Source organism: Balaenoptera physalus (assembly GCF_965194825.1).
Source record: "Balaenoptera physalus genome assembly, chromosome: 1".
NCBI classification, from domain to species: Eukaryota; Metazoa; Chordata; class Mammalia; order Artiodactyla; family Balaenopteridae; genus Balaenoptera; species Balaenoptera physalus.
This window is the reverse complement of record NC_138882.1, coordinates 184,189,800-184,212,327: the sequence shown is the minus strand read 5'-3', so window position 1 is coordinate 184,212,327 and position 22,528 is coordinate 184,189,800. Positions and strand designations below refer to the sequence as shown.

Genomic DNA, 22,528 nt, shown 5'->3' with positions numbered 1-22,528 from the left:
AAACGGCAGCTACTGTTATTACTGTTGTTATTGTAGAGTGGCTGAGAGGATGGAATGAAAAAAGGGATGACAAGGGGGACGGAAGCGGCGACAAAACGTAGGTGAGGGATTTAAGGAGGCGGGATGAGGAGGAGGAGCACGGGACATGGTGTCCAGGTCCCCCCCCAACCCCCAAGAGCATGAGCCCCACAGAGCAGCCCCGGAGCCCTCCCCGCCAGCATGACTGCAGCTTTGGGCCCACAGAGAAGAGCCAGACCCTGCCTGGCCTCCCCACAGATGGCGCCGGGTCCCGCGCTCCTCTGGCCTCAGCCACTGTGGCTTTAATCAAAAGAACAATCTGTTTGCCTCTGAATCAGACCCAGATTCCTTTTCCCAGCAATGTTCCCTGGGCCTCCAGGGACTCAGGCGGCCCATCCAGGCTCCATCTCCTGCCCCAGAGCCCAGCCTCGGCTTCTCCCTACCCATTCCACGTTTGGGGGATGGGGGTGCAGGAGGCGGGAGGGGGTCAGATACAGGGCCCAGGGTGGCAAACCGGGTGACCTGATTGCCAGCTGGGCCCTGTCTACCAGGCCTCCTGGAGGAGCCTGTCCCCCCCAAGACTCTAGGACCCGCCTGCAGAGGGCTTAAGGGCCCAGACAGGTCATTACCCCCATTTTAGAGGCGAAGAAACTGAGGCTCAGGAAGGTGGAGTGACTGCCTAGGGTCACATGATTCAATCCAGATCCACCTGACTCTTAAGACCTTGGGAGATCCCAGGCCAAACTGGTGGAGCCACCAACCCCGGTGACCTAGGGGAGGGGGAGGGGAAGGACCACTGTGGGTTCACAAAGGACGAGGAGGGTGGGCAGCGGAGGAGGCCTCCCACCCTCCAGGCCTGGGTCGAGGGGAAGGGAGGAGTGGTCGAGGGAACAAAGGGAGCGGGGAGGGGGCGGCGCGGGGCGCGGCCGGGCAGGTGGGGGGGCAGGTAGGGGCCGCTTCCGCCCGGCGGGAATCCCGGGCCCCCTCCCCCAAGCTTCACCTTTTATGGTAACGAGGCCGGGGCGGCGGGGCGGAGGGAGCCGAGGGGGCGGAGAGGGCGGAGGGACGGGAGGCGCTGCGCCGCTCCTGGTTCTGCTCGATCGGGTGACCGACCGGAGCAGCCGGGGGCGCGGGCGGCCCAGGTAAGCGGGGCGGGGGTGGGGTGGGGGTCCTGTCCTTCCGTCCCCGCCCCGGCGACAGACAGGTGACAGCACGGGCAGCCCTCGGCCGGCGCCCACCCTGCTCCCCAGCCGGGACCCCAGCCCCGTCGCTCCCGGTGGGGCCCCGCGGGACGAGGGGCCGCGGGCGCTGTCCTTCTGTCTCAGTCCCTCGGTCTCTGTCCTCCGAGTGGAGGAAGGGCAGTTCTGGGGGGAGGGCTGGGGTCCCTGCCCGGGAGCGGCACGCGGAGAGAAGGGATGGGCAGGGCGGAAGCTCCCGCACAAAGAGGACAGCGTCCCGCACATGGATCGAATTAAAGTCCCCGGCAGCGCCCCACAGTGACCCGGCCGGCCGCCCCGCCGGGCTGCTTGCTGGAGGGCGCTGGGTTTCCGGAGCTCCGGGGAGCTCCGGGCCCCTTTACCCAGCCAGGGTCAGGCGAGGGGAAGGAGTGGCCGCAGGGCTGCCCCTCTCTGGGCCTCAGATCCTCTAGGGGGCTGGGAAGGGGTGGGACTGGGCGATTCCCAAGGTGTGTGCCTGGGGCATCCTGGCCTGGGTCCTCCTGCAGCCCGGATCTGAGGACCCCGGGAAGAGGGTGGGCAGTGCCCAGATTCCTGCTCTTCATAATGATGGAAGCTAAGTCCTGGTCCTTGCAGGCCCCCCAGGGGCTCCTCCTCCCCCTCTGGGGCTGAATAACCAGTTAGCTTTTTCTTGGCATCTACCAAGTATCAAGATTTTGAGTACCCCCTCTCCTTTTATCCTCTCAGCCACCCTTCCGGAAAGACCTCATTATTCTCACTTTATGAAAAAACTGAGGCCCAGAGAGGTTCAGTGACCTGCTCAGGGTCGCCCAGCAGGAAAGAAGGGGCCCAGGGTGAACTCAGCCCTTTGTGCCTCTGCTTCCCTGGGGTGGGAGAAAGGAAGAGGGACCTCCTGTGCCAGGCTGCAAGGTCCCCTTCAGGGGGTGTGGGGCTCAGTCTCACTCCCACCTCCAGCAAAGTTTAACTCCCAACCAAGCCTAGTCTACAGCTTAAAGGTAGTTCCAGAGGGTTCTGGAGGGGGTTAGAAGGAGTATGACAGTGGACAGTATGGCGGCGGGGTGAGGTGGGGTACACTCCCCACCCCTGGAGGCCCTCCGGCTCAGCCAGCCTGGGCCCTGCCCTGGGCCGCAGCCGAAAGCCCGGCTGGGTGGGTGACTGGATCTCAGCCTCCTTCCTTCCTCTTGACAGGAAATGACTTTCCTTCCCTTTGTTTCCACTTTCTCCGCTTACCCAGCTGGATCTCAGATTCGCCCTCGGGGAGGAAGGGTGGCCGCCGAGGGTCCCCTGGGCTGGGCTGGCTGGGAGGCTGCCCCACAGGGAGCTCTCTCACCCACACCCCACACTAGGGTGACCTGGGGTGCAGTGGGACCAGGGGGAAGCCGGGGCTCCCTTTCCTTCCCCGGGGCTGACTGACGGGGCTTTGAAAATCCCTAGCCCGGCCCCTTCCCCTGGGGCCTGAAGTCCCTGCCGGAACCGCAGGGGAGGGATGGGGGTGGGGGAGTGCTGCCCAGCTGTGAACATCTGGTCTCAGTGCTGGGACGTTCGCCTTGGACATTTTCTGAGAAACCAGCAGATCTGATTTCCCGGCGGGAGTGGGCTGGGGTGGAGTGGGGTTCAGGGCAGGAGGGGAGGGAGGCAGAGGAGGCATCCTCAACTGTCTCTGGGGATGAGCCCAGGATATGCTGACCATCAGATAACTGGTCAGGATTGGGCCACCCTGGGGTAAGAACAGGCCTGGGAATTTTGCCCCACCCCTCCCCCCCACCCCTGAGCCATCCAGGGAAGAAAAAGTGTGTCCTCTCAGGCTCAAGGATACCCCCTGGACTTCCAGGTTGCATGGTGCTCTGTTAGAATTCCAAGTCTGCAACCTCTTGCTTGGGGCCTCACCTGGCCTCATCTATAAAGTGGGGGCATAACGCAGGCTGTGTTGAGAATTAGGTGACTTTTGAGGCTGGGAAAGCACTCTCCATAGTGCCTGGCACAGGGCGAGCACTTTATCAGTGAGTGCCCTTGTTTCTTGCATTTAAAGGTTAAATGCACTCTGAAAATTGTTTGCAAAAATAGATTCTTAAACTTGTAACAAAGTATGAAATTGAAGTCGAGGACAACCAACAGAAGCAGATGTACTTCCAAACATCACTTACAAAACAAGAAGCAAAAGAGAAGTACTTTAAAGCTTTATTCATATATTGGTTTCTTATTCAGGTTTCTTATCAGAACGAGCTGCAGGTTTTAACCAAACATAAACCAATTTAAAAGGAATTTAGGAGCATATGTTGTTGTTTTTGTTATTGTTATTCTCCATCAGTCTCCAAGAGAGCCCACGGTGGCCAGTGGAGGGAAGATTTTGAGTGGCCACTCGGGCTCCAAGTCCACATTAGGGTCCCTTGGGGCCTCACCCCTGACCCACCCAGCCCCACCTCTCCAGGTTCACTCTTTGGGTCCCTATTTACTCTCCTCCCCATGAATCTATGCGCCGGGCTCTGGGGCCATGTCGGCGTGGCCCATATGGAGAGTAAGATAGAAAAAGGGCACAGTCCTGAGCTGAGTGTGGTCGACTCACCCAGCCCATGACCCCACCTCATCCCTAGCCCCAGAGCCTACTCTCTGCAGGAACCACCTGAGAGAAGGAAAATGGGCTCTCCCTGGTGGGGATGCCGCCCCGCTCCCAGATCCATGCTTTGATGTCTACTGTGAGCCGGACTTGGGTCACACAAACATCACAGACACAACTGAAGGTAGATGAGGTCACTTGTCAGTTGGGGGGGCGGGCAGACATGGTGATGGTGAGTCAGCTGTCATTGCCCTGTGGAATAGACAACCGCCCTGGAGTCGGGAATCAGGGGAGGCTTCATGGAGGAGGTGATGTTTGAGCTAGGCTTCTAAGGAAAAACTGAAATTCACCCTGCAGCAGGGAGGAGAGGACAAACAGGTGGTGGAAACATGCCAGGGCAAGTAAGGGAGAAAGATGGTCCAGGAACCGTGCGTGGTCCAGGGTGGTCAAAAATAGGTTGAGGCCAGGGAAATTTACACTTTATCTTGAAGGTAGTAGGGAGCCATGGAAGGCTTTTGACTAGAAGAGAAACAGATTTATGCTCCAGAAAGATCACTCCAGAGACAGGGTAGGAGGCAGGTTTGGAGATCATTGAGGCACCCTCACCCCTGTGCCTGAACCAGGGCTGTGATTCTGGAGATGAGACTGAGTGAGACGTTCTGGCCATAGAATCAAGACTTGATTGGATGTGGACTCTGATGGCGGAGAAAAGGATGCTGGTTTGTGAGCTGGGCCGGGAGAGGGCAGAAGAGCCAAGTGGCCAAGAGCATGGGCTCTGTGTTCAGATCCCAGGTCTGCTGCTGCATGACCCTGAACAAATGACTTCCACCTCTTCACCTGGGTTTCCTCATCTGTAAGATGGGCACGGTAATTGTGCGGTAATAGTGCCTCTCCGCCGCAGCAGTGGGAGGCTCTGTGAGTTAATGAACAGAAAGTGCTTAGGGCCCTGCTGGCACAGAATAGGTCTTGGTAAATGGTAGCTCTCATTGTTCTTCTGTCCCCTTTCCCTCCTGGAATCCAGCCCTGATGTTCTGACGAGAGTCACACTGTTTCCCACCTACCGTGGAGCTGGCCTGAACGTTGGGGACGTCAGCTTTCCCAGGAAAATCCAGATCCCAGATGAGGGAGTTAACTTGGGGTGCGGCCCTGGGCTGGGACGGGCAGTCAGCTGCCCTGGGAGTGGGGAGCTGGAGGAGCGGCCCCTCCCTCACGCTCCTTAGAGGAAGGAAATTAATCATTTGTGAGGTGAGCAGGGCAGGTCTGCCCTCTGCTCCTCCAGGTGTGTAGGTCCGGGGGAGGGGTATTCAGGACTGCTGGGTCCCACCCTGTGGCCAAGTCACGTGGTGGGCACCTGCCCTTCCCTGTGGGACATCCGCAGCTCCTTCCGTGGCTGGGTGGGGCGCTGGCACTGTGGAGTGGCTGCTCCTGTCTTGTTGGGAGGGGAGAGGCTCCCTGCCCTGGGGGTGTCTGCGTGCCCAGGTGGAGCACCTCTGCCCCCGCCCCTGCCATGCCCCGAACCCTGCCCAAGCCTGCGCCTCACTCTGTCCCCAGCCCCACCAGAAGCTGAAGCAATGGCCTCAAAGCCTGAGAAGAGGGTCGCCTCGTCTGTCTTTATCACCTTGGCACCTCCACGTCGAGATGAGGCTGTGGCTGAGGAGGTGAGGCGGGCAGCTTGTGAGGCCCGGCCTGGCTGCCCCCGGGCATCTCCTGCCCCCACGAAGGCACCCGGGGCTGGCTCTGCGGGGAGGCTCCGTTCCTGGACACCCCCCAGCAGGGCTGCAGCTCCAGTGCCAGCTGTTCCACCTCAGCTCTCCAGTGGAGGTAAGAGGGTGAGGGCGGTGGGTGGGAGACCGGGTGAGAGGCATCACCAAGGCGGGGAGGAAATGGCAGGCTCTGAGGTCACTCGTTGAGCACCTACTGTGTCCCAGGCAGCCTCTGGAACCCACCTGCCTGGGTTCGAATCCTGGCTCCCCCACTTCTTGACTGTGTGACATTGGCAGGCCACTTAACCTCTCTGTTCCTCAGCTTCCTAATCTGTAAAATAGAGATAATGATAGTACCCACCTCAAAGGATCCTTGTGAGGATTAGATGATTTAATACATATGTAAAGTGTTGAGCCCAGTGCCTGCCGTGTAGAAAGTGCCAAATACCCACTGTTATTATTCTGGGCCAGGCACTGGGAATGTGAAAAGAGAGAAGGTTTTCAGCCTGCATGAAAATTACCTCCTAGTGGGGCAAACAGAGATAATAAAAACATAAAATATAACATCAGGAAGACACAAACACTCTACTAGAATAGAACACAGTGAAGAGCTGGGGAGGTGCAACTTTTTATGGGGTGGTCAGGATGGCTTCTCAAAGAAGGTAACATCTCAGCGCAGTTAAGACCTAAATGACAGAGTGGAGCTAGAAGGGAAATGGGAACAGTAAGTGCAAAGGCCCTGAGGCAGGAATGAATTTGGCAAGTTGAAGGACCTGAAAGATCGTTTTGTTTTCTCTTGCGCTCTGCCATTCACTTGCTGTGTGGTCTTAGGCAAGCTGTTTCCTTACTCTGGGCCTCGGTTTCTTCCTCTGGAAGATGGAAATTTGGTCATGTATGTGATGTGAAATCTCAACTGTTGGGTAGAAGCAAGGAAGGATGACAACCTAGGGGCCCGAGGTGGCTCCTCGTCTGATAGGGCACCAGCTCAAACAAGGAGGCACTGAGACGCTTAGTGCGAGAGGCCAGCCCAGGATGGCACGTGAACCCCCTGGAGTCCTCAGGTGTCTAGTCAGGTGTCCTTCATCCTGGCAGAGATCCCCTCCATCTCTCTCTTGAATTCCTGCCCTAGCTGGGACCTGCCCACCCTTCACAGCTGAATGTCTAGAACCTCAGGCAGGTCCTGGGAGAGGCCTCAGCTCTCCTGCTGTCTCTTCATGACCTGGTTCCTGACTCAGTCAGCTCACGTACAGCAGATTGTCACACTTTAGCGGCATCAGCATCCCCTGGGGGCTTGTCCTAACACAGCCGGCTGGGCCCTACCCTGGGCCTTCCTGATTCAGCAGGTCTGCGGTGGGGCTCGAGAATTTGCATTCCTTACATGTTTCCAGCTAATGCTGATGCTCTTCTGGTCTGGGGACCACACTTTGAGAACGACTGTTCCAGTCCAAAGGCGTTAATAGGTGAGACTTGGGGAGGAGAAGAGTAGTTCTCAAAGTGTGGCCTTGGAACCCGAAGTGTCAGCATCACCCAGGAAATGTAAATTCTAGTGTATATTCAAAACGCAATTTCAAAAAGGTAAATTCCCAGAGCTTACCCCAAACCTGCTGAAGCAGAAGCGCTGGGGTGGGCCCAGCCATCTGCGTTTGGACAAGCCCCCAGGCGATTCTGGGGCAGACTCACAGGTCCAGAACAAGCTTCGCATCTGTATAGCCCTTGGGCAGAGGGGTTCTTATCTTTGTCAAATGGGTGGGAAACCTGAACCCAGAGAGGTGCCCCAGCGAACGTGCAGGGAATGGGACCAGAGCCCAGGTCTTTAGGCGGCAGGGCCTTGAACATTCTCTGTCTGCTCTCCCTGGGTGTCTAGGGCGGTCTGACCTCGCTGGAGCCTGGCCTGCCTTGTGCCCCCATGACAGGAGGTGGGCAGAGTGCCTCCATGCCCTCTATCCCGGGGCGCTATTAATAGCGCTCCCCTTGAGTGTGGCAGTGGGCACAGCCCTGTGCTGCGGCTTCTCTCCCGAGTTGCCCAGTTGCCTCTCCCCAGGGAGCTGGACAGCCCCTTGTCTGGGCAGCCTGCAGAGGTGGGGTTACACTATAGTAAGTGTTCCTGATGGAGGCGACCCTCCACCCCTCCTCCTCCCTCCCTGCCGGGAGCACCCGCTGGCTGGCAGATGGGGTGGAGGCCACCTCCCCACCCGCCATCGCCCCACGCCATGCCACTCCTGTCCTGTGTGTGTGTGTGTGTGTGTGTGTTTGCTGTTGGGTTGTTGCTGTTTAATGAAACTTTTAAACATACACAGGAGTAGGGAAAACAGTACAAGGAACCCTGTATACCCCACATCCAGTTTCAACAGTTACCAAGATTTGGCTACCTTTGTTTCATCTGTTCCTTTTTTTCTTTTCCTTCGTGAAGTATTTAAAAGGAAATGCCAGTAATCAAGTCACTTCAGCCCCACATTCTTCAGGGTGCATCTCTAAATATGGCCTTTTTCTTACATAACCCCAAGGCCAAACAATGCATAACAAAATCAACAGGAATGCCTTATGATTATCTAATAGTCTATCCATAATTAATTTTCCCCAAATTGTCATTAAAATGCCTTTTAACTGTTGGATTGTAGAGGAGAGGATGGTTTACATTGTGTCTTGTATTTCTTTTGAGCTGTATCATTCAGTGGAATATTTAGCTTTTCCTTGTCTACAAAATGAGGAGAATTAAATGAGATGATTAATCCTTTGAATCAGAATCCAGATAAGGTCCATAGCAGTGCTGGCCAATAAAAACATCATGCAAGTCACAAATGCAAGCCTCCTGTGTAATTAAAAATCTTCTAGTATCCTCACTGAAAAAAATGAAAAGAAATATATGATATTACTTTTAATGATATATATTATGCAACCCAATATATAAAATAATATATAAAATAATCTTTTCAGCACGTAATGATTATCAAAATTATTAATGAGCTATTTCACATTGTTTTTTAGTACTAAGTTTTCCAGCACATCTCAATAGCCACATGTGGCTGGTGGCTTCTGTACTGGACAGCACAGATGTATACATTATATATGGTCATTTTTCTTAGGTCTCTTAATTCTAGGGACATCTCCTCTCTTGGTCTCTCCCAGGCCATTAACTTCTTGAAGAAACAGGGTCCATTTCTGTAGAATGTCCCATACCCTGATTTATCCCTTTGCCTCCCTGTGGTCTCATCCAACTTGCCCCTCTGTTTTCCAAATTTATTATAAATGGAGTTAACTCTAGAAACCTGATTAGTTTGAGTTGGGTTTTTTTTATGTTTTAGGTTTTTTTTTTTTTAATAAGGACATTTCATCAATGGTGCCCATCCCTTCCTATACATAACACGAGTCAGAAGACCCCTGATGTCTGCTGAGGTTAATCAGTGGGTTCAGGTGATGATAGCTAGACCTTTCCTTTGGAAAGTTCGCCACCAACTGTCCGCTTGATACTTTCAACACCTGATAGTCATTACCTGACTCTATTATTTAACTAGGTGGTGGTTCCCACCCTTGAGTGACATCAGCATCACCTGGAGGGCTTTTTAAACACCCCATGACTGGGCGCCAGCCCAAAGTTTCTGATTGTGCAGCTGCATGGCAGGCCGAGAAGTTGTGTTTCTAACAAAGTCCCAGGTGGTGCCATGCTGCTGGTCCAGGAGCCACACCTTGGGAACCACAGTCTCAGGGGTTAGTTTTGCTTACATCTGCACAAGGCCCATCCAGCGGGGATTTCAGGCGCTCTAGCACCCGGGTAGGGGAGGCTTGCTAGGAAGGGCTTTGGCGGCTACTGTTTTCTGAGCCTGTGCCACGTGCCAGCCACTGTGCCAAGCCCTCACCTGCATCATTTCACTTAATCCTCATTAACAGCCCTAAGCCATTGAGACCCATGTTCCAACTGAGTAAACTGAGGCTCAGAGAGATTGTTTCTTGCCGAAGGACACACAGCAAGTCAGTGGCAGAGTCAGAGATGGAACCCAGGTCCGGGTGACCCTGGACCTGAGCCTTTAGCCACCATGCTGCACGGCCTTCTGGGCAAGTGTCCCCTCCTCTGTGCACCTGCAGAGACTCTGGCCAACCCACCCTCCCCTTCTGGTTGCAGGATGTTCGCTTCCTCCCCCTCCCCTGGATGGCGAGGACGCACTCCCCGACCTGGACCTCCTCCCACCTCCGCCGCCGCCCCCTCCAGTGTACCTGCCTCCCGACGAGGAGCCCCCTGCCCCGATGGGGGCGTCACTCATTTCAGACTTAGAGCAGCTGCCCCCACCCCCGCCGCAGGTACCGCCATCCCTTGGTCCCTGACGGAGCCCCGTGGGTTGGGGAGAGAGGGTCGGGGCCTTTCGGGGTTCTAGGCCTGGAGGTTGTTTGGTCCCTTCTCCTACTTCAGGGCAGTCCCTCTTCAAAACTCTTTCAGGCTGGTAAAAATTAGGCGTGGTTTTCAAGGTCCCTGGAGAAGGGGTGCCACACCCTTCCCCCGCTAAGTGCCTCCTTCATCTCTGAGGACAGCATTCCCCTGTGTCTAACCTAAATCCCTTATGCTGCATAGAAAACCCATATTTAATCCTCTGCCCTTAACAGAGGCGTTGTAGAAATGGGAGAGGTTCCAGGCCAAGGGAAACCCTGATTCCAGGAGATTCCTTAGAAGCAGAGGGAGGTAGCTTTGAAGGAAGCTACTTCCCTGGGTGAAGGAACCCAGGGCAAGGAGCTGGGAGATCTGGCCTCAGTTTCTGCCTCTGTACAAAGGGGCTAATTGAGCCTGGTGCCACCAGATGAGGAGCAGAGCTGAGAGGGCCGTGTGCGGTCCCCACTGGGTGACTCTTCTCCCCTTCTATCCCTGCAGCCCCTCGTGGAGGGGCCTCCACTGCAGCCTCGGCCCAATCATCTCAGACCCACAGAAGAGGAGCTGCCGCCTCCCCCAGAGGAGCCTGTGGGCTTCCCCGAGAGAGAGGCCTCCACAGGTATGGGCACAGGGGCGGCAGGACTGTGTGTGACCCCCAGGGGCCCTTGTGCGGCCAGCATGAGCTTCCAGGGGGAACCAGGAGGGAGGGGCCACCGTGTCTGTCCCAGCTCACAGTATGGTGATGGGCCTTATAGTTGTGCATCAATTTTATTTTTATTGCATTAACCTTTTTTCCTTTATAACTAAAATCCATTTAAATATTGATCAGCAAAATTTGCCATGATAGCAAAAATGCCCTAAATTTTTTCACTATGTAATTTTTTGAATACATAACACCCTTACATAGTACAGAATAAAAAGCACAAAAGGGCACACTGTGAAAAGTCTTTCCTCTGCCCCATCCCTGTATCACCTAGTTTCCTTCCAGATAGACAACCTGTTAATACCTTGTGCATATCCTTTCAGAGATATCTTACACGTATGCAAGCAGATACAAACATATCCTTCCCCCATTTCCCCACAAATAGTAGCAAGCTCTGTGCTGTTCTGCACTTTGCTTTCATTCCTTTGTAGTCTTAGAGCTCGCTCCACATCAGAACATAAAGAGGCTCCTTGTTCTTTTTCACAGCTGTGTAGTATTCCTTAGCAGGGCCCAGCCACATGCATTTAACTAGTTGCCTGTGGACAGGTGCTCAGGTGGTAATGCTGAGTGAACCTTGCACCTGATCATTTTGCTTGGGTGCAAGTTTGTGAGATAAATTCCTAGAAGAGGAAGCACTGTGATATTTTTGCCAAGTTGTCTTTCTTGGTCATCCAGATCTACCTTCCCACCAACAGCGTCGGAGTGCCCGTCTGCCCACAGACTCTCCAGCACCGTGTGTTACTTATTTAATAAATGGCTATTAAGTGCCTACCATGTGCCAAGGCCTTCTCTAGTCCAGGGTTGTAAAATAATTCTCCTCTGGTTTCTTCCAGCGTTCTTATGGTTTCCCTTTTCACATTTAGATCTTTGATACGTTTGGAATTATCTGGGTGTAAGGTGTCACGACAGAGTTCCTTCTTTTGCCTTTTCTGCAGATGGCAACCCAGTTGTCCTAATGCTATGTGTCTTTTTTTTTTCTTCTTCTTTCTAGTTGTGGCGTGCAGGCTCCAGGGCACACGGGCTCTGTAATTGTGGCATGCGGGTTCCAGAGTGCGTGGGCTCTGTCGTTTGTGGCATGCGGGCTCTCTTGTTGAGGCGCGCGAGCTCAGTAGTTGTGGCTGTGGGCTTAGTTCTCCCACGGCATGTGGGATCTTAGTTCCCTGACCAGGGATTGAACCCGCGTCCCCTGCATTGGAAGGTGGATTCTTTACCACTGACCGCCAGGGAAGTCCCACACTATGTGTCTTGATTTTAGCTTTTTAAAGACCCTTTGCCTTTTTTTTTTTTCTTTTGGCCATGCTGCTTGTGGGATCCTAGTTCCCCAACCAGGGAACCAGGGATTGAACTCAGGCCCTTGGCAGTGAAAGCATGGCGTCCTAACCACTGGCCTGCAAGGGAATTCCCCACCTTCCTTCTTTTTCTTTTTTTTTAAAGTAAGATTTTATTTATTTATTAATTTTTACTAACGAGTTCACAGCTCGTTGCTGTGAGCGGGCTTCTCATTGCGGTGGCTTCTCTTGTTGCGGAGCTCGGGCTCTAGGTGCATGGGCTTCAGTAGTTGTGGCACGCAGGCTCAGTAGTTGTGGCGCACGGGCTTAGTTGCTCCGCAGCATGTGGGATCTTCCTGGACCAGGGCTCGAATCCCTGTACCCTGCATTGGTAGGCGGAGTCTTAACCACTGTGCCACCAGGGAAGTCCCCCACCTTCCTTCTTTTTTTTTTTTAATTAATTAATTAATTAATTTTTGGCTGCGTTGGGTCTTTGTTGCTGAGCGTGGGCTTTCTCTAGTTGCGGCGAGCGGGGGCTACGTTTCATTGTGGTGTGCAGGCTTCTCACTGCAGTGGCTTCTGTTGTTGCGGAGCATGGGCTCTAGGCGCTCGGGCTTCAGTAGTTGTGGCTCGCGGGCTCTAGAGCGCAGGCTCAGTAGTTGTGGCACACAGGCTTAGTTGCTCTGCCGCATGTGGGATCTTCCCGGACCAGGGCTCGAACCCGTGTCCCCTGCACTGGCAGGCAGATTCTTAACCACTACGCCACCAGGGAAGTTCCCCCACCTTCCTTTTAATGTCCCTCATGACCCTGCCCGTGAGCTGAGGCTGCATTTACAACGCCCGGGGGTTTGAGACAGAGACCTGGCACTCCCAGCCGGTTCTGGGTGGCGACTGGGTACAGTTCTCCCAGGCTGGGCGGGTCATGGCCTGTATCTCCTCTACCCCAGACGTCTGTGCCTTCTGCCACAAGACCGTGTCCCCTCGAGAGCTGGCTGTGGAGGCCATGAAGAGGCAATACCATGCCCAGTGCTTCACGTGCCGTATCTGCCGCCGCCAGCTGGCCGGGCAGAGCTTCTACCAGAAGGATGGGCGGCCCCTCTGTGAACCCTGCTACCAGGTAAGCCCCAGGGCAGTTCCCCAAGTGCCTGGCACTGAGCTGGGCACCTGGAAGACGTGGTATCATCTCTTTCTCCACAACAATCTGGGGAGGTAGGCACTAGTGACCCATTTTACAGATGAGGAAATTGAGGCTCAGGGAGGGGAAGGAACTCAGCCAAGGTGTGTTCATTTCCCGTGACTGCCGTAACGAATGACCACAAACTTGGTGCCTTCAAACAGTACACATTTATCCTCTTATGGATCTGGAGGTCCGAATCCAAAATCAGTTTCACTGAGTCAAAATCAAAGTGTTTTGCTCCCTCCAGAGGCTCTAGGGGAGAATCCATTTCCTTGCCTTTTGCAGCTTCTAAAGCCATATTTCTTGGTTCCTTGGTCCATCTTCCAACTCAGCAGTGTGGCATCTTGCATCAGTACCTCTTTTCCTTCTGTGTCAAATCTCCCTCTGCCTCCCTCTTGTAAAGATACTTGCGATGACATTTGGGGCCCACCTGGATAACCCGGGATAATCTCCCCATCCCAAGATCCTTAACTCAGTCACATCTGCAAAGTCTCTTTTGCCATGCAAGATAGTCGCAGACTCCAGGGCTTAGGATCCAGATATCTTTGGGGGCATCATTCAGCCTTTTACACTGTCACCCCAGAGCTCTCTGGTTCTGAACCCTGCCCGTGGTTTGTTTTTGTTTTTTTCTGTCCATGCCACGCGGCTTGCCGTATCTTAGTTCCCCAACCAGGGACTGAACCTGGGCCCTCGGCAGTGAAAGCACCGCGTCCAAACCACTGGACCACCAGGGAATTCCCATCCTGCCCGTGGTCTTGCTGCTCCCTCACCTAGAGCCACACGGTGTGACGGGGCATCTCTGGATACCAAAGACAGTCTGAGAGAACTAGTTTGGATGCCAAGGTGTTAGAATTGCTAACTCTCCAGTGGCATGTGGTGGCGTTTTTCCAGGTTGTATACAGAACTCCCACGTATGCATCACCTGGGGGTACAGTGGATCTCACCTTGTCCTTATAGATTGGTAGCACCTGGCAATCTGCATTTTTAACAAGTCTCTCAGGTGATTCTGATACACATTGAAGTCTGAAAACTACTGATTTGAGGTGTTAGAATATTTGGAATCGGGACTATTTAGAAAGCTCAAAATGATCTGATCCCAGGCAGTAAGGTGCTGTGGAAGGAGAAGGGAGCCAGCCCATCCCACCCTGACCCTCTGACCCCATCAACATGACAGTGGGGGGTGTCCTTACGCTCTTCCCCAGCTTGGAGCCAGGCAGGGGTGAGGCACTGAGGCGAAGAAGGGGTGAGGGTGGGCTTACAGCTGGGAGCAGCCAGGAGGGGCTTCAGCAGTGTGCTGGTGAGACAAGGGCTGCCCCCAGGACGGTGGAGGGGGGAAGCAGCGGGAACTGCTGCCCCCACCAAACGTATCTGTCCAGAGGAAATCAGGTTAAGATGAACAGGAAGGGGAAGAGACATGCAGGGGAAAAGGTGGATGGGTTAGCAAGAGGCCCTCTGTTCTGCCTCAGTGATACCTACCCCCTTCTTTCTCCTTCTCTCTCTTTCTCTCCCTCTCTCTCTCTGTCTCTCTCTCTCTCTCATCCCTCCTCATTCCAGAAAGGATTTGAGGCAGCTTATAAGAACGCACATATACCTGTAGTCAATAATAATGTTGTAGGACTTCCCTGGTAGTCCACTGGTTAAAACTCCGTGCTTCCACTGCAGGGGGCATGGGTTCAATTCCTAGTCGGGGAAGTTCCACATGCTGCACGGTGCAGCCAAAAAATAATAATAATGTTGTACACTTAAAACTTCGTTGTTAAGAGGATAGATCTCATATTAGGTATTCTTACCACAGTAACATAAAAAAAAATTTTTAGAGGATACATATAATACCATGAGATATAAAATAAATAGATAAAACAGAGGAAAATCAAGGTAGACAGTTAGTACCCCAAAAATATGTGAATGAAAGACCCCTGTACTCATCCTAAAAGTGGAGCATGGAATTGGACTGTGAGCTTCCAAGTGGCCAAATGGAAAAAGGTAATAAGTTTCAAGGTTTATCGTCCATAAAATAAAAAGCACAGCAATTCCTCTGGGAATGCCTTTTACTGGCTCTGAAGTTTTAGAGAAATTTCTCCTATGGGCCCTCATGGACCCTGGCCTCAAGCATTTCCTAGTAACAAAAAAAATGCAGTCATAGCTTCATGGCAGGATTCCTGACTGTACACCAGGGATATAGTGCCAAACTCGATCCCCTCTAAGCAATGTGGAGGTTTGGGAGTAGTAGTTCCAGGCCAATTGCATGAATGTGAGCACCTCTTCCGTATCTCTGCCTTCTGGGCCCCTGTGGGTAGCCAGTCTGATGCCCCTTGTGGCTTGGAGTGGGCGCACCCATGGGATGGCTCTGAGGCAGTGGCCCTCTGTCCCAGGACACCCTGGAGAAGTGTGGCAGGTGTGGCGAGGTGGTCCGGGAGCACATCATCAGGGCCTTGGGCCAGGCCTTCCACCCCACCTGCTTCACGTGTGTGACCTGCGCCCGGTGCATCGGGGATGAGAGCTTTGCCCTGGACAGTCAGAATGAGGTGTACTGCCTGGACGATTTCTACAGGTACAAGAGGGGTCCATGCACTGCATGGGGCACGGAGGACAGGGTGGGGCTCAGGCGGGATGGAGGAACCGAGCCTGAGTGCTGGGGGCTGGGTCAGAGCTGGCCTGCAGAATCCAGGACTGCCTGTTCCACATACCCTGTGTTGGACTTAGCACCTGCTTGCAGCTGACACTTTTTGAGCAATTCCCCTTGGGTTTAGGCCATTTAATCTCAAAACTGTCTTACAGGCAGGCACTATTAAAGGTTCTGTTTTAGCAAATGTGGAAACTGAGGCATGCGGTACATAAGTACCTAAAGTCTCCCCGATCGTAAGTATGGAAGCTGCGATTCAAACCCCCACTGACCTGATGTCCAGGCCTTGCTCTCAAACCCCAGACCGCAGTGCCTCCCCTCAGAGCTGGAGCCGTATGGAGTGGTAGCGACACACATCTGCAGGGCCCCGTCCCTGCCCTCGAGTTGCTCGCTGCCCAAGGGGAGAGACAGGTGTGCCTAGTAAAAAAGGAAAGAAGAAGGAAAAGCAGTGACCTATAATACAAGACAAATGAAATGGGTGCCCCTCTGCTTCCTTAAATTCTAATGTTCCCATCACTTAACTTGCCTTGAGCTAATTATACCCTGGGAAGCAGGGTCTGATTACACAGGTCTCTCCATCCGCTCCTGCCAGGAAGAAATAGGCGTGTGTGGTTGTAGCTCCAGGTGTAGTTAGATAGCAACGGGTCTGAAATAGCTCTGGGAGGTGAACCAGAGCTGGCCTGCGTTCTGACAGCTAATTTCTGTGGTTGTTGGCGTGAACGCCTCCTGAGCATAAGTTTCTTTCCCTCTAGGAAATTCGCCCCTGTGTGCAGCATCTGTGAGAATCCCATCATCCCCCGAGACGGGAAGGATGCCTTCAAAATCGAGTGCATGGGAAGAAACTTCCATGAGAATTGCTACAGGTGTGAGGTGAGTAGAGCAGTGCTGATTTAGTAAGATGCAGTTGATCCTGTTCAATCACCGCACAAGCCCTGTTGAAAGCCTGCTGTGTGCCAGGCCCTGGGCCGGGACAAGTCCAGGCTGGGGCTCTGCTCTCAGATTGCTCACCATCCAATAGCAGAGACAAATGAAAATGAAAATAATTACAAATATGCTCTATTAATCCGAACTCTTTGAGTTAATGATAGAAACCAAACTCAACCTGCTTTCTGCAAGAAAGGGGATCTTACGGGAAGGCTCTTGATGGTGATATCATTGATGACATCAAATGATATCATAAGGCTCTCTCTCCATCTCTCGGTTCTGCCTTTCTTGTGTGTTTGCTTCATTTTCTCTTCCTGTGGGCTGGCATCCTCTGTGGGGCAGGGGGTACAGTGCGTGGCCATGGTTGGCTCAGGTTTATATCCTTCCAACTTAGAAACCCCATCTAGGGATCCCGTACAGTCCCAAGAAGGCCTCTGATTCACCCAGCATGGGTCACATGCCCATTCTGGACCAATCAGTGGCCAGGAGCTATGATTGATAACCTCTGGGGCCAGGCAGGCAGGACTGTATGAAACAGACTGGGGGATGCTGGGCAGGCCCACACCACAGATGTCCTTTTCAGGTGCTAAGAAAGAGCATGTATAAATCAGCTTTGGGACAAAGAAGGCAGTGATCAAGTCAAGTGATCAAGGCTGGTGCAATCAAAGGCACTCTTTTAGAGGAGGCAGTGCTTAACCTGGGTTTTGCAGGATGAGTAGGAGTTTGCCACGTATTCAGAGAGGGGAAATGAAGTCCAAAAAGAGGTATGGGCCTGTGAAATCCTACTGTGGCACAAACAGCCTGAAGAATTGGAGGAAGTAGAAGTTTCGAGGAGTGTCTGGAGTGTAGAGTGCTGGATGGTGGTGGTTAACAGTGAGGCCAGAGAGAAGGAAAGGGCCCCCTCTGCCAAACGAAGGAGTCTGGACTTCAGGCTGCAGGGAGTGGTGAGGCTGAGGTGGGGAGGCTGGTTAGAAGCTGGTGTAGCAAGAAATGCCTGGGGAGTCTCACAGGCCCCACACTCAGAAGGGTCCCGTGCTTGCTTTGAAGCTCTGCTGTCATTTTCTTTTAATTCGTCATTTTTGACTAAGGGATTCTGCATTTTCATTTTGCCCTGAACCCTGCAAATTATATAGTCAGTCCTGCTAGGGAGGCTGTAAGAGTCCTCCCCTACCTCTTCCTGTCGCCTCCATGTCACCGATGTTTCTGTCTCCTCTGGTGATGGTGACAAAGGTGTCACCTAAGTGGGGACTCCAGAGCAAGTCTCTCTTTTTTTCTTTCTTTTTCTTTCTTTTTCTTTTTTTTAATTGAAGTATAGTTGATTTACAATGCTGTGTTAGTTTCTGGTGTACAGCAAAGTGATTCAGTTATACATATATATATTCTTTTTCATATTCTTTTCCATTATGGCTTATTACAAGATACTGAATATAGTTCCCTGTGCTATACAATAGGACCTTGTTGTTTATCTATCCTATCTGTAATAGTTTGTAACAGAGTAAATCTCTTAATCAGCCAGTGAGTGATTCCAAACATTTATTTACGCACATTTAAACAGATATGTAGGGAGTTCTCTGGTAGTCTAGTAGTTAGGATTTGACGCTTTCACTGCCATGGCCCGGGTTCAATCCCTGGTCAGGGAACTGAGATCCCACAAGCCTCGTGATGCAGCCAAAATTAAAACAATAATAATAATAATAAAAACAGATATGTAGAACCAAGAAGCATTTTCGCTCAGGGTGACCAGGGAGTTTAGTCGAGAAGTTGACACATTGCTTCATGATTATGTTGATTTGTTCTAGTTGAAAGTCCGGCTGATAATGCATCTTGAAAGAACAATGGTGAAATTCAGGTGCTGTTATCGCTATAGCCCACGTTAGATCCAGTGGTGATTGGCATTTGCCCGGGCCTGGCTGGTGAGCAAATAAGCCCTCCCTGCTCCTCCTTGCTCAGCTTGGCTGAGGCTACCAGGAACATTGCCCAGGCTCTGCCATGAGTCAGAGTTTGGACTCCACCAGCTGTATTTCAGGCTGTAAGTCTCCAACTACAGCGGCCTAAGCAGATGTGGGTGCTGTTTCTTTAGGAAGGGAAATGGGTTTCAAGATGCCATCCACGCTCCTTTCACCATTCCTCCCTACTTTTTTTTTTTTTGGCTGCACGGCCCTGCATATGGGATCTTAGTTCCCTGACCAGGGATCGAACCCGTGTCCTCTGCAGTGGAAGCTCGGAGGCTTAATCACTGGATTGCCAGGGAATTCCCCATTCCTGCCTACTTTGTGGTCCATGTTATTTCTTACTATTGCTGGAAAGGTAACGATACCTTCATACTTGGCTAGTATCTTACTTATTTATTTTATTTATTTATTTATTTATTTATTTATGGCTGCGTTGAGTCTTCGTTGCTGCGCACGAGCTTTCTCTAGTTGCGGTGAGCGGGGGCTACTCTCCATTGCAGTGCACGGGCTTCTCATTGTGGTGGCTTCTCTTGTTGCGGAGCACAGGCTCTAGGTGTGCGGGCTTCAGTAGTTGTGGCACGCGGGCTTAGTTGCTCCTCGGCATGTGGGATCTTCCCGGACCAGGGCTCGAACCCGTGTCCGCTGCATTGGCAGGCAGATTCTTAACCACTGCGCCACCAGAGAAGCCCTCGGCTAGTATTTTTTAATATATAAAATGCTTTCATGCACATCACCTTATTTAATCCTAATGATGATCTTTCGATATGGGAGTTCCCGTCTCCATTTAAGATGAGGAAACTGAGGGTGAGAAAAGTGGTTCTGCCTCGTGTTCTTCTGGGCTGGGTTTGGCCAGCTTTCTGCCACCTGACAGCTCCTTCGCAAACTGTGCGACTCGGTCATGGCTGATTCTCATTTAGAAGAGGTCACATGTGCCCCTGCGGGACTTTAGGTTTGGCACTTGGTGCTCTCAGAATGCCGAACGAGTGGCTGTTAGGAATAGCCCAGAGTCCCCTTGAGACACTCGAGGTGCAGTTCCAGGGAAGAGACACACAAGGGTGTCCTCCCCAGCTGGCCGAGCTGGGTCAGGATGGCACCTGTGACCCCGAAGTTGTCTCTGTGGAGACCAACCCCTCTGTTCTGATCAATGGAGCTTCCAGGGGACGCCAGCCGTGCCCTGAGCCGGGTCTCTGGACATTAATTGTTCCTGTTATTTCCCGCGTGTGCCCGGGTGAGGCCCAGATGAGGTGCGGGCTTGTGGCAGAACGGTGAATTTGGCAAAGTTTGGGCCCCAAGTCCCCATCCTCCTCATTGTAAAATCTTTTGGTGATTTAGAAAATTAGAAATATTAAGGTTTGTGCTAGTGTTGAAGCTGTTCAGGCAGTGGAACAACAAAAAGAATCCTGAACTCTGAGCCTGGAGACCCCGTCCCCTCCCAGCTCTGGAACCAGCTGTGTGACCTGGGGCAGGCCGCACCCCTCCCCGGGCCTCAGGGAGGGTGCTAAGGCCCTTCTAGCCCTTTCCACGGCCCCTCAGGGGGCTTCTCCACCAGAGGGCCTCCTCTTCTCCCTGTGTCCTCGGTTCTCCCCTCAGCTGATCGCGTTAATTTCCTCAGTGGACGCCGGCGAGTCCCACCTGCGCACACTCCACGCCGCAGTGCTTGGGCCTGGGGTCCATCCGCATGTGCCTTGTTCCCGCAGGACTGCAGGGTCCTCCTGTCTGTGGAGCCCACGGACCAAGGCTGCTACCCTCTGAACAACCGTCTCTTCTGCAAGCCGTGCCACGTGAAGCGGAGTGCTGCGGGGTGCTGCTGAGGGCACCCGTGGGCTGGGGGCCGTGGTCGCACACTAGTCCCGCTCGGGGGTCCCTCCCCAACCTGTCTCCCTTCCTGACCTGCTCTTGCACACTTTCCTTCCGAGCCACACAGGGACCAGCCTGCAGGCCTGCCCCTCATGTCCGGGACCCAGGCCTCCTCCCAGGTCAGAGCGCCCTTTAGACTCTCAGCTGTTCCTTCTCTCCTCTGGGCACCGGGAGGCTTTCGTACCATGAGTATCGTGCCTGGGGGTCCCATCTCCACGACTCTGGCCCCTCTTGAGCACTGGCCTTGACCTCCATTTCCAGGGGTGAGTTGGGGTGAGTCTCTAGATGGCACCCTGTGTCCTTAGCAATGACACATTAGCTCTGGGGGTGCTGAGACCAGCTCTGCCTTGCAGGACTGAACTATTTCAGGAAAACTGCAAAGTCCCTTAAAAAGCACTATTTTTAAAATTTGAAGTTTAAGTGATGAGAAACATTCTTCAGATTTTTTGGAGGGGAGGTGGGAATCTTAAAAGAAAATGCCTTCCTTTGTTCATAAATGTACAAGATTGTGACCTACTGGTGGCGTGGCCATGGACTTCCCACACTGGGGACATGTCATGCTGACGTGGGGCCCAGGCATGAACCTGAACAGCAGAGGCAGGAGCGAAGGATGACACACTGACACCCAAGGAAGTCAGCAACACCTGCACCCTGGCTTCCGGTGCCTCCTTCTGTGTGCAACAGTGATTCAACAGACATGGATTGAGTGCCTGTTGTATGCTGGGGAGCAGAGTACAGGAGCTCTGAGTGTGCCTCCTGCAGCAGCCTTGACTACGGCCGTGCACACGCGTGCGCACACACACACACACACACACACACACATTCCTCCAGGACAGCAACACGGATGTCCCCCAACCCCTACCTGGGCCCTCCAGCCCAGGCTGCCCTGTGACCACTGCCTTCTCAAGGCCACACCTAGAAGATTCTTTTTCTCTTTTAAGGAAAATCATTTTTGTTGCTTTGTAACTTCTAAGACATTTTGTGGAACATGAACACATTAAACAAGATGTTCTTTCCTCCCTGGGGTTGTCTCGATGTACCATGTGCTCCTAGGAGGGTGCCCTGGGCTCCAAGTACCAGGAGAGTTTCTCTGTAGGGCCCCTTAAGGGCTTCAGACCAGAGCACAGCTTCTTGCCCGAAGCTTAGAGCGGCAAGTCGCAAACTCCAGGCCTTCCCATACCTCCACAATTTCTATCATACAAGGACCTCCTATTCTATTATCTCCTTAATATTTTCTTTAACTCAACGTCCTTTTTTTTTTTTTTTACTCACCGATTTAGTCTTAGGTTAACTAAGCAATGTATCCATGCAGTCACATGTCGATGTGCTAGTTATACATGAAAATAAATGCATAACTATTCGAAGTTTGTCTGTGTTCCAACTAAGACCTCACCTAGGTAAATGCTGGCCTTTGATAGTAGCACCAGAAAAATGTCTGAGCATCTGCTCAGTGTGGCATGAATGTCCAGCAAGTGCCTGTATCCCCTGCCCCCAAACTGCGGCTCTTCTCAGCAGGTCAAGAAACTCCTGTCCCTCCTCATCCCCAGCAATGAAGACTTACACTGGCCAGCTCACAGGTGCACTGTTCCTGGACACACCCACCAGCAATGAGGTGGCTGCTGGGTGACCAGGGTGGTCCCTGCAGGAGGCCCTCTAAGGCCACCAAATCCTTCAGCAGAGTCAACACCGCCCTCAGGATGTGCTCTCTGCACGTGGGCCACGCTGCCCGTGAGCTTGCTCGCCCGCTGCAGCTCGGACACCACCAGCTGGGCTTGGTGAGCGCAGCTCCGGAGAGAAGGATACGGGGCCAGAAAGGGCGCTGGACCTGGGGGCAGGTGACCCCAGTCTCAGACCTGGCTCTGCTGCTCTACAGTGTGGACAAGTTATTAATCATCTGAGCCTTGCTTTTCTCATCTCTAAAATGGAAGCAACACTAGTATCTATCATAGAAGATTGCTGGGATAGAAGTGTTGGGCTGGTGAGGTTTCTGACAAGCTCGTGAGTCCCTTGTACCGTCTGGTGCTGGCTGGCAGTTCTTAGCCATAACTCCTGTCAGCGTTCCTCCACGGTCCTTTTGAAGCCCATCAACCAGAGACCACTGGGGACATGCCCGCAGTTCGCAAAGTTGGGTTTATCATGCTGGCTGCAGGGGGCGGGGCGCACTGCATGGGGAACGGCAGGGCATCTCAGTAAGCGAGA

At 52.9% G+C, this 22,528-nt stretch overlaps 1 protein-coding gene and 1 long non-coding RNA gene across 9 annotated transcripts in view; one reads left to right on the top strand and one right to left on the bottom strand.

The window, feature by feature from the left end:
* The first annotated feature begins 1,034 nt into the window (after nucleotides 1–1,034).
* Nucleotides 1,035–21,693, top strand: FBLIM1 (filamin binding LIM protein 1). Of its 8 annotated transcripts, none has more exons than XM_082423853.1 (9): nucleotides 1,065–1,160; nucleotides 4,790–4,906; nucleotides 5,320–5,589; nucleotides 9,589–9,764; nucleotides 10,327–10,444; nucleotides 12,744–12,913; nucleotides 15,346–15,524; nucleotides 16,349–16,466; nucleotides 20,085–21,693. In XM_082423853.1, the coding sequence occupies exons 2-9, from the start codon at nucleotides 4,888–4,890 to the stop codon at nucleotides 20,463–20,465; spliced, it is 1,431 nt and encodes a 476-aa protein (XP_082279979.1). In that variant the 5' UTR covers nucleotides 1,065–1,160; nucleotides 4,790–4,887; the 3' UTR covers nucleotides 20,466–21,693. The 8 variants fall into 8 exon arrangements, with proteins under 8 accessions (XP_082279985.1, XP_082279981.1, XP_082279979.1 ...); XM_082423860.1 differs by lacking the exon at nucleotides 4,790–4,906 and adding an exon at nucleotides 4,438–4,635 and having other exon boundaries at nucleotides 1,072–1,160; nucleotides 20,170–21,693; XM_082423857.1 differs by lacking the exon at nucleotides 4,790–4,906 and adding an exon at nucleotides 4,438–4,635 and having other exon boundaries at nucleotides 1,072–1,160.
* The window catches only part of LOC309642420, a 77,664-nt gene continuing 60,732 nt past the window's right edge, over nucleotides 5,597–22,528 (bottom strand). Inside the window, exons 4-5 of the long non-coding RNA XR_014253184.1 lie at nucleotides 15,869–16,013; nucleotides 5,597–8,311 (exon numbers count right to left, since the gene is read on the bottom strand). This is a non-coding gene — a long non-coding RNA (uncharacterized lncRNA). The remainder of the gene's footprint in view (nucleotides 8,312–15,868; nucleotides 16,014–22,528) is intronic.